Source organism: Zosterops lateralis (assembly GCF_965231275.1).
Source record: "Zosterops lateralis genome assembly, chromosome: 10".
Taxonomy (NCBI): Eukaryota; Metazoa; Chordata; class Aves; order Passeriformes; family Zosteropidae; genus Zosterops; species Zosterops lateralis.
This window is the reverse complement of record NC_139770.1, coordinates 648496-665479: the sequence shown is the minus strand read 5'-3', so window position 1 is coordinate 665479 and position 16984 is coordinate 648496. Positions and strand designations below refer to the sequence as shown.

The 16984-nt window shown below is 53.0% G+C and overlaps 1 protein-coding gene and 1 long non-coding RNA gene across 3 annotated transcripts; both read right to left on the bottom strand.

Annotated features, from left to right (window-relative positions):
- Positions 1-5672: 5672 nt before the first annotated feature.
- LOC310913217 lies at positions 5673-6657 on the bottom strand. The gene is made up of 2 exons (XR_014590777.1): positions 6623-6657; positions 5673-6523 (listed from the first exon to the last, which is right to left on the bottom strand). It is a non-coding gene; the product is annotated as an uncharacterized lncRNA (long non-coding RNA).
- Positions 6658-7230: 573 nt separating this feature from the next.
- P2RY1 (purinergic receptor P2Y1) lies at positions 7231-11812 on the bottom strand (the record flags this gene model as incomplete). 2 transcript variants are annotated; one of them, XM_083868432.1, is made up of 3 exons in its annotated part: positions 9976-9993; positions 7328-9243; positions 7231-7251 (listed from the first exon to the last, which is right to left on the bottom strand). In XM_083868432.1, the coding sequence occupies exon 2, from the start codon at positions 9173-9175 to the stop codon at positions 8084-8086; it is 1092 nt and encodes a 363-aa protein (XP_083724558.1). In that variant the 5' UTR covers positions 9176-9243; positions 9976-9993. The 2 variants fall into 2 exon arrangements, with proteins under 2 accessions (XP_083724558.1, XP_083724557.1); XM_083868431.1 differs by lacking the exons at positions 7231-7251; positions 9976-9993 and adding an exon at positions 10921-11812 and having other exon boundaries at positions 8084-9268.
- Positions 11813-16984: the final 5172 nt, after the last annotated feature.

Sequence of the window (16984 nt, the reverse complement as noted above, 5' to 3'; positions counted from 1 at the left end):
CTCTTTAATTCTGAAATTAGACATAACACAATATTTGGTACAAAAACTGTATCATAATCCCCAAGAACTTCTCCCAGCTGGGTCCCAGAGAGACCAAGAGAGCAAATCCTCATCTGTGAGTCCCAGTGCCCCAAGCCTCTGGCATGAGCATTTGGGATGGTTGGCTGTGTGCAGGAGCATCCCTTCCCCTCCTCTGCCAGACCTTGGGTCTGTTTGGGTGACACCAAGGCTGGTGCCTCTGGCCCCAGTGCCCTGGGCCAGCCCTGGCTCCATGGCCGGGTCATTCCTCAGCCCTGTGCTGGAGAAAAAACAGCTCCCCACAAAAGGCCATTATTCCCAGTGGAAGGAAGTGCATTTGTGACCAAGCAGCCTGGCTCCCACAGGGAGATCTCTGTCAGTGCCTGAATGGCAGCACAGCACGGGGCACAGCCCTGCCACCCACCAGGAGCCAGCCTGGCCTCCAGCCCTGCCAGGGGCAGCCACGGCCTCCAGGAGACCTTGCCAGGGCTGTACCACCCTCAGCTTGGAACTCAGCTCCTGCCTTTGGTTAAGAGTGGAAGCAGAGGGAGGCTCTCAGCCTGCTGGGGAAGGCTCTCAGCCTGGGAGATGATGGATTTCATCCATCCCAGGTCGTTGCCCCAGCTCAGGGAGGAGGGTGCTGGGCAGACCCTGGTGCTGCTGCCTGGAGGAGCCGTAAACTGAAGGGAAAAGTCTCCCATGAATTATTAACACAAACTGCTCTGCTGTTCCTTGGCTGTGGGGGGATGCCAGGAAGGGTAAATGGTGATTCCAGCACTTTAAATGAGCAGATTTCCTGATGATCACTTAGGGATGCAGGATGCTCCCACGGGCAGGCAGCAAGTCACTCGAGATCCTGGGAATGGGTTTCCTGGTGGGAATCCCTGCCTGGCTCTCCTTTGGGATATCCAGCTGGCACTGGGGCTGCAGGGCACGGTGCTGGGGCTGTGGCAGGCCCTGGGGGGCTCAGAGAGGGGTGTGAGCCCCCAGGGAGCTCTGCCGGGGGATAAATCACAGCCAGCATTTCCCTGTGCTCAGTGCCCCACGCAGGCTCTGCTGGTGCCACCCACAGCCAGCTGCCATGGGCAGAGCAGCACCGGCTGTTCCTGCTGCTGCCACAGACACACACAGCCCCCAGAGCAGCCCCGGGGCTCTGCAGCCTCACCCCCAGCCCCTCCAGCCCCGCAGGGATGGGGATGGGCCGTGCTCACACATCACTGCCCAGGATGGTTTGGGGTGAGCCCCAGGGAGGTGTCCCTGGTGGTGCCAGGGCTCTGTGTGCTCCTGGCTGTGTTCTGTGCTCCGGGCTGTGTTCTGTGCCCCTGGTTGTGTTCTGGGCCCCTGGTTGTGTTCTGGGCCCCTGGCTGTGTTCTGTGCTCCTGGCTGTGTTCTGTGCCCCTGGCTGTGCTCTGTGCTCCCTGAGGGGCAGGAATGCCAGGCAGCTCAGGAGGAATGGTGTGTCTGTGTGTTCTGAGCATCTCCTGCAGTGTCCCTGCTCCACCCTGCCCCAGCTCAGCTCCATCCCAGCACAAATCCCAGCTGCACACTCTGAAAACTCCCATTTATTTCATCATTTACCTGTTCCACCCACTGCCTCTGGCCACAGGCTGCTCTTGGCTTTCCAACTGCTGTAAATTAAAGTTTAGAAACAAATACCCCGGGGCCCAAGCGCTGCCTCACCTCTGCCAGGGCCACAAACTGCTTTGGGCCAGGGTGAAAGGAAGTTAAAGGAGTTGGACTTGATGATCTTGGAGACCTTTTCCAACATAAATTATTATATTGTGGAACCAGAGATAAATGCACAGTCAGCTCAGATATTAAATCTGGTGCTCACACAGAGTCTGCTCATGGCAAACATGAACAGGGCCCTGGCCCTGCCTGACTTGGAGCATTTAAAGGTTTGTGTGCTGGGGGAAGACGAGCTCTTCGGGCCTCAGCAGATTCTGGAGTGGAAAGGAAATTTTGGAAAGGCATGGAGCAGCAAGATTTGTTGAAGATTTACAGGTGAGAAAATACAGTTTTAACGGAATAATTTTAATGGGTAGCTGAACCATTTGCATGAAGGGCAAAGATAAATGAAGAGGAAGAAAATGAAGAGAAAGGTAAATAAATGTTAAAATAAATCAGGTGAAATCAGTGAAGTACCAATATGTACCCACAGGGTGAGGAGGGAACAGGGGTGCACAGGGTGTGAAGCTGGGGCAGCTGCAGGCAGCCAGATGAGAGAATGGCATGGAAATACAGCCCAAAATAAAACTTGAAATACCCACATGGCAGGGAAGGCACTGCTCACAGAGGAGTTCCAGGTTTTCATCAGATTTGACATGTAGAGCTGTTTGGGAAGGAACAGTCCCTCCACATCCTGCAAGGAAACCAACACAGCAGCCACTGCCAAGGGGGAAGGCAGATTCTGCAGGACAGATTCAGCTTTGGTCTGCACAGGGAGAGGGGCTGGGAGCAGGTCCATCTCTGCCTGAACACTGGGAATGGGAGAGGCCTGGGGGTGGGTGGCAGTGGGGCAGCAGGTCAGGCTGGTGCCTCTGGAGCTCCACAGGTGTGACCCTTCCTTGTGCCACCTGGGGACACACTGGCCCCAAATGTCACAGTATCACAGAAGGGTTTGGGTTGGGACGGACCTTAGAGCCCATCCAGTGCCACCCCTGCCATGGCAGGGACACCTCCCACTGTCCCAGGTGCTCCAACCCCAATGTCCAGCCTGGCCTTGGGCACTGCCAGGGATCCAGGGGAGCCCCAGCTGCTCTGGGCACCCTGTGCCAGGGCCTCACACCCTCCCAGGGAACAACTTCTAAAATCTGATCTCTATTTCCCTTCCCTCAGCCTAAAGCCATTCCCCCTTGTTCTGTCACCACATGCCTCCTTTGTGTCTGAAGGCCAAGCATCACTCATTAATTCACTTATTTTGATTTTCATTTGGTCTGCCTGGTTCCTCTGAAGGTTTTAAGTTGCATATATTTTGCAAGCCTTTTATTACCTATTTTTAAAGACATATCAGTGCCGGAAGAAGCTCCTGGAAGCTCCTGGAAGCGTGAATTAGCAACACAAAAGGCAGCAGGATTGTTTCATAATGTTACTGGGGCGGCTCCAACACGAGTTGCTGGTGCCGTGGTGCAGAGCCAGCAACGCTGGGGCCACACTTCTGCTGCCACTAAAAATAGGTGCAACTTCAAACCCAAATATATTTTTGTTCATTAAAATTACAGACAAATAAGAGGATTTTTTTTTTTTTTGCTCAAGAGTTCATTAATTTGGTGTTATAGGAAGTGGATTAAAACTAAAAAGTCCATGGTTCTGTGTTATGCAAATGTCCAAACTGACAGCAGTTCACGTGTGAGTTTTCATGCTGACTTCACGTTGTGTTAAAATACATTTATGACATTTTTTCCCATTTATGCCCAGACTTACTGGGCATAAATGGGAAAAAACATTAACCCATGAGCTGCAGGAAGCAAATACAGCCCATGAATGAGAACTGATGTTGGTGTGGATCTGGCAAATGTTAAGCTCTAAATAACTGTTTACTTCAAACTTTGTGGTGCCTTTAGAGAGTGATTTGTAGTCAGAGGATTCCCAAACATACCCAGGAGGAAAGTAGGTTACAAACATGACCAGAACATCAGAACAGGTTCACTCTCATTTGCTAGTCAAAGATTGCACAGCATGAGGGAAGGTGGAACTTCCAGGTGGTCACAGTAGTGAGATAATGAGCTGAATCTCATCCTTAGTAATCACAGCCCATCCTTGTCACTGATTATTAATCACCAGCCCAAAGGCCGGAGCTGCAGTCGCATTCTCTTGGCATATTGGATGGATCAGAAACTCCAGGTGAGTGGCTCGGGGAAAGGCCTCTTCAGCTGCACCCACCTCTGAGGTTGTGGATAATCACAGGGATGCCCTGGGGCCGCTGGTGCTGGTGGGCAGATTGCCTTCCCCAGGTCCACCATGGAAATGATCAGTTCAGTGACACTCTGGCAGCTCCCAGGAGCTCCTGGCCCAGCCCTCACTCTGCAGATGTGCCCAGCCCCTGGCGACCAGCATTGTCTCAGCTGGGACACTCACTGCATGGCTCTGGCATGTTCCAGGTGCAGAGGAGGTGTGGGAGCAGACAGGGATTTGTGGGGGTTTTGCAATGCTCCAACCACACTTTGGCAGATACAGCAAGGCTCAAAAAGCCACCAGGAGCTCCCCAGGAGGTTGTGAGGCTCAGCCCAACCCCAGCAGGATTCAGCCGTGGCAGTGACAGCTCAGCAGTGACACAGGGCGTGGGGAGAGGAGTCACCTCTGCAGGGCACAGCAGCCACAAGGTGCAGAACTGGCTGCCTGTAAAACGTGTTTAATGATCCGCCCGGGGCACCTGGGGAGCTGCGGGTGCTGCTTCTGCCCGGGCAGTGACCCTGCTGGGCAGTGACATGGCTGGGCAGTGACAGAGACCTGTGTGCAGTGTCCCAGCAGAGCCATCACCTGCCAGATCATCTGGCCACTGTCACCATTCCCTCTGCCCATGCCCAGGCTGCTGGGCAGTGACCCTGCTGGGCAGTGACAATGCTGGGCAGTGACATGGCTGGGCAGTGACACTGCTGAGTAGTGACAGAGACCTGCGTGCCCTACAGTGTCCCAGCAGAGCCATCACCTGCCAGATCACTTGTCCACTGTCACCATTCCCTCTGCCCAGGCTGCTGGGCAGTGACCTTGCTGGGCAGTGACAATGCCGGGCAGTGACTCTGCTGGGCAGTGACTCTACTGGGCAGTGACAATGTTGGGCAGTGACAGTGACCTGCAGGTGTGACCTGTGTGCTGTGCAGGGTCCCAGCAGAGCCATCACCTGCTGGATCACCTGGCCACTGTCACCATTCCCTCTGCCCAGGCTGCTGTGCAGTGGCAATGCCGGGCAGTGACAGTGACCCGTGTGCCCCACAGGGTCCCAGCAGAGCCATCACTGCCCGATCACTTCTCCCCCAGCCAGGTGGGTCCCGAGCGAGCCCCGGGGGCTCAGGGCCACCCGTGGGTCCCCAGCCTGGCTGTGGCTGTCCCTGTCCCTGGCTGTCCCCGGGGCAGTCCCACTGCTCTCCCCTGCACAGCAGCAAGGGCAGGACCCCAAAGGCACACCGAGAGCAGACAGACTGCAGGGAGTGCACAAAGCCCTGTGTGGGGTCTGCCTTCTGCCCGGCACCTTTGTCAAACGGGAATTAGTGGAACATTTCATTTCCCAACTGAAAGCGAGGAATTGACCACAAAATGTTCAGGAAAAGAACAGGATTTTCGACACGGAGCAGCAGATTCAAAGAATATCCTATTTTTATGCTCCCTCTCCGTGTAATTCATCTGCCATTCCAAACAAGACGTGCCTCAGCTGAATGAAGCCTCAAATAATCACATAATAGGAGAAGTCATTTATTGTGAATCAGGCTCTTTCTGTGGTATATAAATAGTCTGTGCTGTTCCACAGGCTTTGTCAGTCAGGATTAATTAGCAATTGACCCTTGCTTGAGATTTCTTCACTACCTCTACATTTTTCATAGGGCTAAATGAGCTCTCCACGTTGCTTTAAGAGGCTTCCCAAGCTGGAGTTTCATTTACCTCTAGGCTATAAATCAGGAGTTTAATTTATCACCAGGTTACATATCAGCAGTGAATAGTCAGGGTGGAATTGAGTTTATTATAAAGATGTTCTGTTAGAAGACACAGTATTACAGTGATTGAAACATGCTCTTCAATTTTCCATTAATGCCCAATTCTGAATATGACCACAGAGAACCACACTTTACAAACTTTACATTTAGCATTCTAATAAATAAGTTCAATAAATAGGGACTCTGCAGAGGAAGGCATACATGTGAACAGAAGCTGCTTAACAATGTTCTCAAAAATAACTAGAGCTACTCTCATTTGTAACCAATCACTGGAAATTGGTAAGTAAAATATAAATATTTTACTCTTATGATGCAGACCAGAGGAACAAAAACCTGTTAAAAATCACCCTTAGGATTACATCGAACTTAATTTTGTACACTAAATTCATAATTCAGAGCATGCTTTTATACCGCTTTTAGCACAAAATATTTTCAAATACATTTATTAAAAATATGAGAAACGAGTGAGACTGCCCATGTAGAATTTCATCTGTGCCTGATCACTATCTCTCATGTTACACAATGTTGCAGTTTGGCTAATTTTGGATGAACTATTCCACATTTGGAGAAGGTCTATAGTAAAGGGCCGGATTTAGCCCGTAGTATATTGCAACACCTTGTTAATACAGCAACTTATTTATCAAAGTACAAAAAAAAAAAATTAATTCCCCCTAATTACTGTTTTATATATATATATACTATATAATATATATAAAATCCATTTATATTCTCCATTTTGATAGCTACTGTTCTGGGGACACGACTCTTGTGTTGTCTGTAACACCTGTGGGAGCAGAACCACTCTGGTACCACACAGGGGCAGAACCACCCTGGTACCAAATAGGAGCAGAACCACTCTGGTACCACACAGGAGCAGAACCACCCTCCACACAGGAGCAGAACCACTCTGGTACCATGCAGGACAGAACCACCCTGGTATCACACAGGAGCAGAACCACCCTCCACACAGGAGCAGAACCACCCTGGTACCGTGCAGGACAGAACCACTCTGGTACTGTGCAGGAGTAGAATCACCCTGGTACCACACAGGAGCAGAATCCCTCTGGTAACACACAGAAGTAGAACCACCCTGGTACTCTGGTACCAAGCACAGGTATGTGGAGCACGTGTTCCCTGCTGGCCTCAAGGCTCAGCTGTTCCAGCACACTCACCTCCTCCAGTGGAGCCTCCTGTTCTGCACCGGGCTGTGGTGCCAGCGTGGTGCCTGCACAGTGTCACCAAGCTGCCAGAGAGGTGCCACCAAGGTGCCAGCACAGTGCCAGAACGATACCAGCACAGTACCAGCACAGTGCCAGCACGGTGCCAGAGAAATACCAGCACAGTACCAGTGCAGTACCAGTGCAGTTCCAGCACGGTGCCAGCACAGTGCCAGCACAGTACCAGCACTCCCCAGCCAGCCAGGCCACACCAGGCCCATCCCTGTGGTTGGCACCATGTGCTGCCCTGGCACGGGGACAGCCCTGGAGCCGTGACCCAGCACAGCCCAGCTCCCCACGCCCGGCAGTGCCTGGGGACACCTCCAGCACCCAGGGCACTGGGGAGCCCCAGCAATGCCTGGGGACACCTCCAGCACCGGGGAGCCCCGGCAGTGCCTGGGGACATCTCCAGCACCGGGGAGCCCTGGCAGTGCCCAGGGACACCCCCAGTATCAGGGAGCCCCAGCAGTGCCCAGGGACACCTCCAGCACCGGGAAGCCCCAGCAGTGCCCGGGGACATCTCCAGCACTGGGGAGCCCCAGCAGTGCCCGGGGCCAGCTCTGCCATCACAACCATCACAATCCCAAAGCACGACCATGCACACACCAGTAAAGCCTACCTTGACTAGAACACCGGCACTGAAAGAGGACTGAACCATAAATGCCACCAAACTATCAAGTCATTATCAGCACTAGAAGTAGATGAAAGAAACAATAAAACTGAAAACGATAAACTGCGTCGTGGCTCTGATTTAAATCCTTGCGTACGACAGCCAGAGAGCAGAACGCCTGGTCTGTGACTGAGCCTCAGAAGACAAGACACTGCTCTTATTTTTATTTCCTGTTTTTAAAGACAGGCTGACTGAGAACATTTTCAAATGTGGGAGACTAAGTCATTAAACCAGATGCACTTGGATTGCTCTCCTCCTTTAGGGGATTTACTTCATTTTACTTCATCTGACACAAGTCAGAAATAAATGAAACTACTGAAGGAAAGCTGAATTTTGACACATTATTTTCCATTAAAAATCTTCCCCCGACTTTGTCAAGCTTTTTCTAAGACCAGAAAAATGAGCTTTATCTAAAAAAGACTCTGAGACTGGTAGATTTTCCTCACACAACTCCTAAAGCCCTACAGTCTCCTACTGCCTCGAAGCGGAGGATTTTTTTCCAAACCGTTCCCCAAATCTTCTGCATTTGTTCACAAACTGGTATCTCCGTTCTGTTTATACTCTGTTAAAATATTGAGAGTCATCTCCTCACTTTTGGACTGCACGTTCTGTTCGCTCCTTCTGGATGATTTCCTGGTGGCCCTGGAAAGGCGCCTTCGGAAGGTGTCACCTGCCAGGAAGTAAAGGATGGGGTCGACGCAGCTGTTGAGGCTGGCCAGGCCCCTGGTCACTTGGTAAGTGGCATAAACCTTATCGTTGAAGGCACACATATCTGGGGTTTGGAAATCCACCCTGGCCCTTAGATTTAAGGTCTTCATCACGTGGAAGGGAAGGTAAGACACCGCAAAGACCGTCAACACGATAATGACCAGGTAAATCGATTTTCTCCTGAGAGGAGAATTGTCCAAATCTTTGTAAATCAAAGCTTTCACGATGAGCCCATAGCAACCGAGAATCACTATGAAGGGGATGCAGAACATCAGCACCGTGGTGCACATGCTGTAAATGAAGTAACTTCTCAGGTAATCATCGGCCGTCGTGTCGTAGCACGTTATGGTTTTGTTTTTCCTTATCCCCGTCCCCGAGTAGAAGAGAATCGGAGAGATGACGCCCACCACGAGCACCCAGACCAGGCTGCTGATGTACACGGCGTTCTTCTTCTTCAGCCTGCCCAGGGACTTGAGGGGGTGCACCACGCCCGTGTACCTGTGCACGCTGATGCAGGTCAGGAACAGGATGCTGCCGTACAGGTTGACGTGGAAGATGAACCTCTGCAGCTTGCACATGACGTCCCCGAAGATCCAGTCCGTTTTGTTGAAGTAGTAAAAGATGAGGGCGGGCAGAGTCAGGACGTACAAGAAATCGGCCAGAGCCAGGTTGAACATGTAAACCGAGATGCCGCTCCAAGGCCTCATGTGGAAGACAAACATCCAGATGGCCACGCTGTTGCCCAAAAAGCCCGTGATGAAGACCAGAATGTAGACGGTGGGCAGGTAATAGAACTGGAAGCCGGTTTTGGTCAGGGAGCACTTGGCGGTGACGTTTCCCGCAGACCAGCCGCTGCCGGATAACAGGTTGGGTTCAGTTCCGTTCAGAGCAGCAGAGAGAAGGACCTCGGTCATGATCCTTCCCCCAGAGTCACATCGGTCTGAGGCGAAGCAACGGAGTCTCTACAGCCACAGCAACGCATCTAGAGAAATAAGAGACCAACCCAGCTGGAAGGTGAGCCCTGCCCTGCTGCTCCTCGGAGGTTTCCAAACGGCGGCGCCGGGCCCCGGTGGGGACGGGGATGGGGATGGGGATGGGGATGGGGACAGGGACAGGGATGGGGATGGGGACAGGGGACAGGGACAGGAACGGGGACGGGGACAGGGAACGGGGACGGGGACGGGGACGGGAACGGGGACAGGGACAGGGATGGGGACAGGGACAGGGATGGGGACAGGGACGGGGATGGGGACAGGGACGGGGACAGGGACGGGGACGGGGACAGGGACGGGGACGGGAACGGGGACAGGGACAGGGATGGGGACGGGGACGGGGACAGGGACGGGGACGGGAACGGGGAAGGGGACGGGAACGGGGACAGGGACGGGGATGGGGACAGGGACGGGGACGGGAACGGGGACAGGGATGGGGACAGGGACGGGGACGGGGACAGGGACGGGGACGGGAACGGGGACAGGGACAGGGATGGGGACGGGGACGGGAACGGGGAAGGGGACGGGGACAGGGACGGGGACGGGGACAGGGACAGGACCGAGCGGGGGCGGCGGCGCGGGGCCGAACGGGGGCAGGGAGCGCTCGATCCGCCCGCGCCCCCCGGCGATCGCCGCCGCCCCCGCGGCCGCCGCCCCGTCCGTCCCGCCCGCCCGGCTCCCTCCGGCCCAGCCCGGCTGCGGGAGCGCCGGGGCCGCCCCACCTGCCTCCTCCTCCTCCTTCTCCTTCTCCTTCTCCTCGCCGTGGTGTCAGCCCGCGCTGGGCGCTGGGCGCCGCCGGCAGCGCCCGCCCGCGGGGAGCGGCGTCCCGGCCCCGGAGCCCATGGCAGCGCCGGGCAGGGCCGGGGGCGGCGGGAGCGGCCGGGGCGGCGGCGGCAGCGCCGCGGAGAGCGGCCCCTCGGCGGGCACCGACTGACCGGGCGGGACGAGGCGCGGCTCGGCCCCGGAGCGCCGCCCCCCGAACCGCCCCCGCCCCCGCCCGGGCGGTGCTGCCGCGCCCGCGGGACCGGCATGGCATGGGATAATGGGATGGGATAAAGGGATGGGGATGGGGATGGGGATGGGGATGGGGATGGGGATGGGATGGGATGGGATGGGATGGGATAAAGGGATGGGGATGGGATAAAGGGATGGGATGGGATGGGATGGGGATGGGGATGGGATGGGATAAAGGGAAGGGATGGGATGGGATGGGATGGGATGGGATGGGATGGGGATGGGATAAAGGGATGGGATAAAGGGATGGGATGGGGATGGGATGGGATGGGGATGGGGATGGGATGGGGATGGGATGAGATGGGATGGGGATGGGATAAAGGGATGGGATGGGATGGGATGGGATGGGATGGGATGGGATGGGATGGGATGGGGATGGGGACAGAGACAAGGATGGGGATGGCACCGGTGCTGCCCCGGGACACCGCTCGGACGGTGCGCGGGCGGTGAGGAGGGAGTGGAGCCCCGGCACGGCCACCGGGAGCTGGAGGTGTCCCCGCACTGCCCGGGCGGGCACCGGGTCAGAGGAAGGGTCCCTTCAGCCCTCACAGGGATGGGGCAGGGTCCCCTCAGCTCCCCCAGCGATGGGAGGGTCTCCCCGGCCCTCACAAGGATGGGCAGGGCAGGGCAGGGCTCAGAGCTCTCTGCCCCACCTCTTTGCCCAAGGTGCTGCTCCCGAGCTGCCGCCAGAGGTGGAACAGCCCTTCCCTCATTCTGCTCTCAACCAAAAATCTGCTCTGAACCCCAGCTGAAGTGACACGCACACGTTAATTGCTGTAAATGGAACAGCTGAGCAGAAATATGCTCTACTGACCTCTAATTAGGCGCTATACATTTGGCGCTTGAGTCAGAATATGGTTATTATTTATTGTCTTGGCAAAACACAATCTGCTGGTTTCAGCCATTTCTTCCTCGTTCCCGTTTTCGCTCAGTGTGGTGGGTGAGACACGAGCCAGTCAGAGCTGCTCTCAGCTCAAAGCTGTGTTCTAGACAGAGTGTTATTAGTCCTTCATGAATATGGATTCGTTTCTCAAACTTTTCAGTCTGTTTAAATTATAAAACTTCTTTGCTGGGAAAGCTTAATTGGGGAATCAGCTGCACATTGTACCCCTGGGGGAACGTGCAAGTGGCTGCAGATGGAGTCGCTGGCCTGGCTGCGCTTTTGGGGCAACTCAAGGTACAATATCAAAGCAACAGCCTCAGATTTGTAAATATAATACCTTTCCTTTTGTATGTTTTAACCTTATATGAATAGGGTTTGTTTTTTTTTTTCCTTCTGTATTCACCCACTAACTGCTCATTCAGCACTTTGAGATTCTTTTAAATTTTGATACAAAATGAGTGTGAAGAGAAAGGAAAGAGGAAAAAAGGAGGCAGGAAGTGTAACACCTGTAAAATCCACGCTGCACAGCGAGCCCGGTTTGCAGAGCTGTTCTGTGGTGCCCTCTAGGATCTGAGAGCGCTGGAAAAACCAACCTCGAGTCCTCACATTGTCAGGAAAGAAAACACCCGACCCACGAGGCAGACACACGGCAAATGCAGCACTAGGATAGGATATGATATATGATATGATATATGATATGATATGATATGATATGATATGATATGATATGATATGATATGATATGATATATACCACCCCAGCTCAGGGAAAAGCCATTTGCTCCTCTGAGAATCGCCTGCACGACCCAAAACAGAATTTATTTTAACGAAGGACTCGGATTATTGTGTAAAAAGGTAATAAAATATGCAAAGCGATGCTGTCGGTTGAAGAGAAACCTTTGAGTTTCTCCATCCCTTTGTAAGAGCCGTTTCACTGGAGACTCCTGGTGCCACTGCCCACTGCAGGTTCCTTGAGTTCCCTGTCTGGAGCAAATCCTGAGTCCCGCCGATAACATCAGTAAACAGGCACTTTGAACTGCGGCCTGTTTCCCTCGGTTACCTGAGCAGCGCTGGAAATCCAGACTGGAGAGACAAAGAGCAGCAATTCCGGGAGCTGCCAGGGAAGGAGAATTCCTGGGCTGTGTGCAGGATGAGGTGCGGGCAGGGCCGGGCAGGGCAGGGGGCCCTGGGGAGGTGCTGGGAGAGCCGGGAGCAGGAGCTGGAGCTGCAGGAGCTGTTCCAATCCATTCTATCTCCTTTTCTGTTGAATATTCTAATTTACAGTGACCAACCGGCACAAGTTACAAACCCTACAGACTTTGCATGCAGCCTATGAGAACTGCTATATCACCACATCATCCTGTATTCTAAACTCTAAAGAGACTTTTCTTATCTGTTTTCTCTCTGATGCCTTTGTCAGGGTGGAAAGGCAACATTCCTGACTCCTTTTGTTTTCCTGTCCTTCAACCCATCTCCAGCTCATCACTGTTTTCCTACATCTCGAAACTGGCTTTCATTTCTATTTCATTCACAGGTTTTACATCTGCAGTATTTCTTACCAGACAATCATTTTCATAAGTGCTTCCTGTCCCATCTTTCCCAACAAGGAGGGAGGGGGCTCTGCTGGGAGGATGATGCTCTTCTGGGAGGACAGGATGATGCTCTGACAGGAGGATGAATTTCTGCCCAGGAGGATGAATTTCTGCCCAGAGGATGGTGCCCACCCTGCAGGAGGATGTTCCACCTGAGCTGAGCCTGCCCAGGCACCCACAGGTCCCTCTGAGCTCAGGGGGAACACTGACATGACAGACAAACAGCCCCAGGGAATCCATGGCTGCATGGAGAGGTGACAGCTGGACTGGCAGGACATTCCTGAGGGAGCAGTGTGCGTGCTGAAGGGTGAACACCACAGTGCAAACACCGGTGCAGTGTGCTGGATCCAACCTCCCCGGGACTCTTGAGCTGTTCCTAAACACTCCAAACCCAGATTTATAATCCGGTCTGAGACTACAATTTATTTAGTCTATTGTGCCAGGACAGGATTTTCCAAGATCCCTGACTCATCCCTGTGACCTTTTCCTGAGTGTCATCTCATTTTTGAGTGGCCCTTTGGAGGAGTGAACAGACACTGGCTGTGACGGTGGCTGACATTGGTTACAGGCACCAAGGCCCCTGTCCCAGCTGTGTCCAGTGGGAATCTCTGGACCCTGTGCTGTCCAGGCACTCACCCTGCCCTCAGGGGCAGCCTGCAGCCCATTATGACCCTTCTGGGCCTGCCAGGACCAGGGATGGAGATCTCCCACCCTGGTACAGCAGTTTGCACGTTCTGGCTGCAGCAGTTCAGCCGCGAAAGGTCCAAACACACGAGTAAAGAACGAGGCAGATTTTTTTCCTCAGCCACGCTGTTCCATGCCTTCTTCCAGAGCCAGCAAACGAGTGCCTTCCTGCCTGCCACGCCGAGCTGTTCTTATTTTGGAGCACAACATGAAGCATGTTGCCTTAGCACCTTTCCCTCCATCGCTCCAGCATATGCCTGGAGCTGACTCGGTTTCTGCCTGGTGGAGCTGGAGCTGAATTCCTTCCAGCTCTGCCTCTCTTAATGCACTTTCTGCAAAATCTGGGGATTTTATACCAGTGATTTCCATCGAGCTGAATGTTTTGTTCCGTTAACAGCTGATTTAACCCAAACGGATGATAAATCCCTAACGAGGAGCAAAAGTGTGCTGGAGCACAAATGGAAATTCCCAGTCAGGCCAATTAGTGCTGAGCTGTTGTGGCGTGGGGGAGTGTGAAGGGAACAGGCTGCTCCTGAATCCAGCTGTTCCTACCTGTTGCTGCTGGTTGTCAGGAGGACTCAGATGTCAGAATTTTGGGTGTGCTGGTGGGAACGAGGGGCCCAAACCAAGCACAGGCTGAGAGTGGGGAAAGGACCCTTGTGAATCCTTGCAAACCCTTGTAAAGGTCATCACCACACCTGCTCATAGGAGGGACAATGTGAGCATTAAACACACCGAGGGGATTCAGGGCACGCTGCACCTCCCTCAGGAGAGCTGCTGGAAAGGACAGGTGAGCCCAGGGATTGCAGAGTGAGCTCAGAGCTCCAGGGGTGAGCACAGGGCGTGGGGATGGAGCTGCTCCCAACTCCCACCACAGGACACCTCACCTGCTGCAGAAATGCCAGTTTTACATTTTACCTCAATTGGCTTGTGGCCTTCCTACCGACTTCTGGAGAGCTTCATTCGCCCTCACCTTAGGAAACTCTTCAGGTCACACAACACTTTCCCACCTTGTTTTCTTTCTTTAATCCCTTTTATTCCTATTTCATGTGCCACAGAAGACAGCCTCTCTTCCCATAACTCATTTATACACCCTGCAGGCTTTCCACGAGGAGCCCAAAATACAATTTATTTTGTTTTAAAATACTTCTGCCTGCAGCGTACAAAATACTTTACAATATTCCCCTTACAACAAGATTTTCCCCTTGTGAAGGGCAGGTTTCTGGTGGGCAGCTCTGCCCCAGAGCCCAGGGGAGCAGAGGAGCTGCAGGGAGGGGTTTGTGTCCCCTGGGCAGCCCCAGGGGTGAGAGGACAGAGGGAGCAGATCCTCCCCCCGCTGCCTCTTTGCCTTTCCTGGGAAAACAAACCGGGGAAACGCAGCTCCGGGGATGATAAGAGCAATCAGAGTGTCTGTGGCAAAGAGGACACCCAGGCCAGCGGGATGTGCCCCAAGGAGCAGGGGGGAAGGAAGGATGGAGGGAGCTCTGAACAATTCATTCCTCGACATCAATTCCTGCGGGTGGGGCCGGGCTCTGCTCCCCCAGAATGTAGTGAGGACAAACCCAGGCTGTGCCAGGGGACCCTCAGGCTGAATAGGGGGGAAATTTCCTCGCCAAAAGTGTTGTCCATCCTGGCACAGCTGCCAGGGGCAGGGGTGGAGTCCTCATCCCTGGAGGGATTTAAAGCCCTGTGGATGTGGCCCTGAGTAAATTATGACATTGGGAATGGGGAGGCTTGGTGGGCTTGGAGAGCTTTTCCAGCCCAAATGTCTCTGTGGTTCTGTGGCTCCAGGCTCTGATGGAGGTTTTGTCCTTTTCTTGCTGTCCACAGAGTGGCAGCTGCTGTCCCTGGGGACTGTCACCCCACAGTTCAGGGGGCGACAGGACCATGCTGTGCCCCAGCCCTGCAGGAGAGTCCCCAGTGCCTGCTGTGGCCTGGGGAGCAGCTCCCTCCCCTCCAGCACAGGAGGAGCCGGCTCCTCTCTGCATTCTTATGTCTGAGCTGACATTTTGCTGTCTGGAAAACAAAAGCTGTTCCTGGGCTAATTAAGGAGCTCTCAGAGAGCCTGGTGTGTGCCCCAGGGAGCCCCAGCCCCAGCAGGGTGTGAGCTCTGGGGGCAGAGAGGCACAGTCCTGCTCTGGGAACAGATGATCCTCCTGTGCCAATCCTGTAATGAGCAGTGGGATTGTGCTGAGTGTCCAGCCTGGGAGGGGGGACCCTGCTGAGTGTCTGGGGGGAATCTCAGAGTCCCAGAGGGATGAACACTGCAGGCCTTTGCTTCTCCCTCTTTGCCTTATTAATATGATAAACCAACAAGGAGAATGAAGCTGTTCTGGAGTCCCTTCTGTATTCCAGAACACGCAAATGGTTTGTGATAGCAACACAGCACTGCAATAATTGCAGTTAATGGGGGTGACTTATTAATCCTCATAGAACAACTGCACTTCCAGAGCCTAAAGATAACACAGGATCCTGGAAAACTTGTTCTAATTACAGCAGGGAGCAATCTTACCTTCTTCCTACATTGCCATTTTAAACTGAAATTACTATTCTCAGTAGAAAAGCTCTTTTGTTCAGCTCTTGGCCAGGAAAGACAATTCTGCTGAGGCGGTTTGATAACACATTAACACTCCCATTATACAGTTTCCTCAAATGGCCAAGAAGACAAACAGGTCAGAGACGCTGAAGATTGCATACCAGGGGAGACAAAGTTAAATATTTCAATTAAGAACGTTTTACTCAATGAATGGGGGGATGAATGGTGCTGCCTCTGAGGTGCTGTGACCAGAGCTATGTTTAGCAAATATCAGCAACGTGGTCATGTTGGATTTTCAATTAATTTTCCTTTTTGATATTTCTTTATATATTTGTTTAAATGTTGGCAAAATTGTTTGTTGATGTTTTACTGTAGATTTGATCAGTAAAATAAAATAAATTGGTTAAAATAAATCTTCTCAATCCTCAAAGCCTCGAACAGCTAAAATCAGGCACATTCCAGGTGCTAAACTCGTAAAGAAGATGTTAAAACTGACCTGGGAGAGTTTTTTAAAGCTAAAACAGTGAAATCTGAGGGCAGGAATGTAACGGGAGGTGAGAGCCCAGAATATTGCCTTTCCACGGGCAGCCACAGCTGCAAATCCAAAGTTGTGGAGGTGACTCTTGTTGCTGTTTCCAAACCCACAGTGCTGGAAAATGAACCCAAGAGATGCTGGATGATGTCCCTGTGCCTCTCCTGCCCACAGCACCAGCTCTGCCTGCCCATTCCTCACTTCATCTCCCCTTTCTGTGAGCTGCCCTCCCTCCCATTCCTGCCTGAAGGGTCTGATTAGTGGCAGGAATGGCCTGGGAAAGGGAAATCAAATTGTTCAGTTTAGTGCTGCCACATAACGAATCCCGGATTTTTAGCCTGATGCCAATTCTCGCTTTTATTTTATTTTTGGAATATCTGAGCATGCAGCCATGACAAAGAAGTGTCAGGAGTTTAAAGGCAGAGTTAAAAGCCCCCTTCTCTGAGCTCTCTTACAACAGGTTTGAGGCAGACGGGGGTAGGAGCACCTTG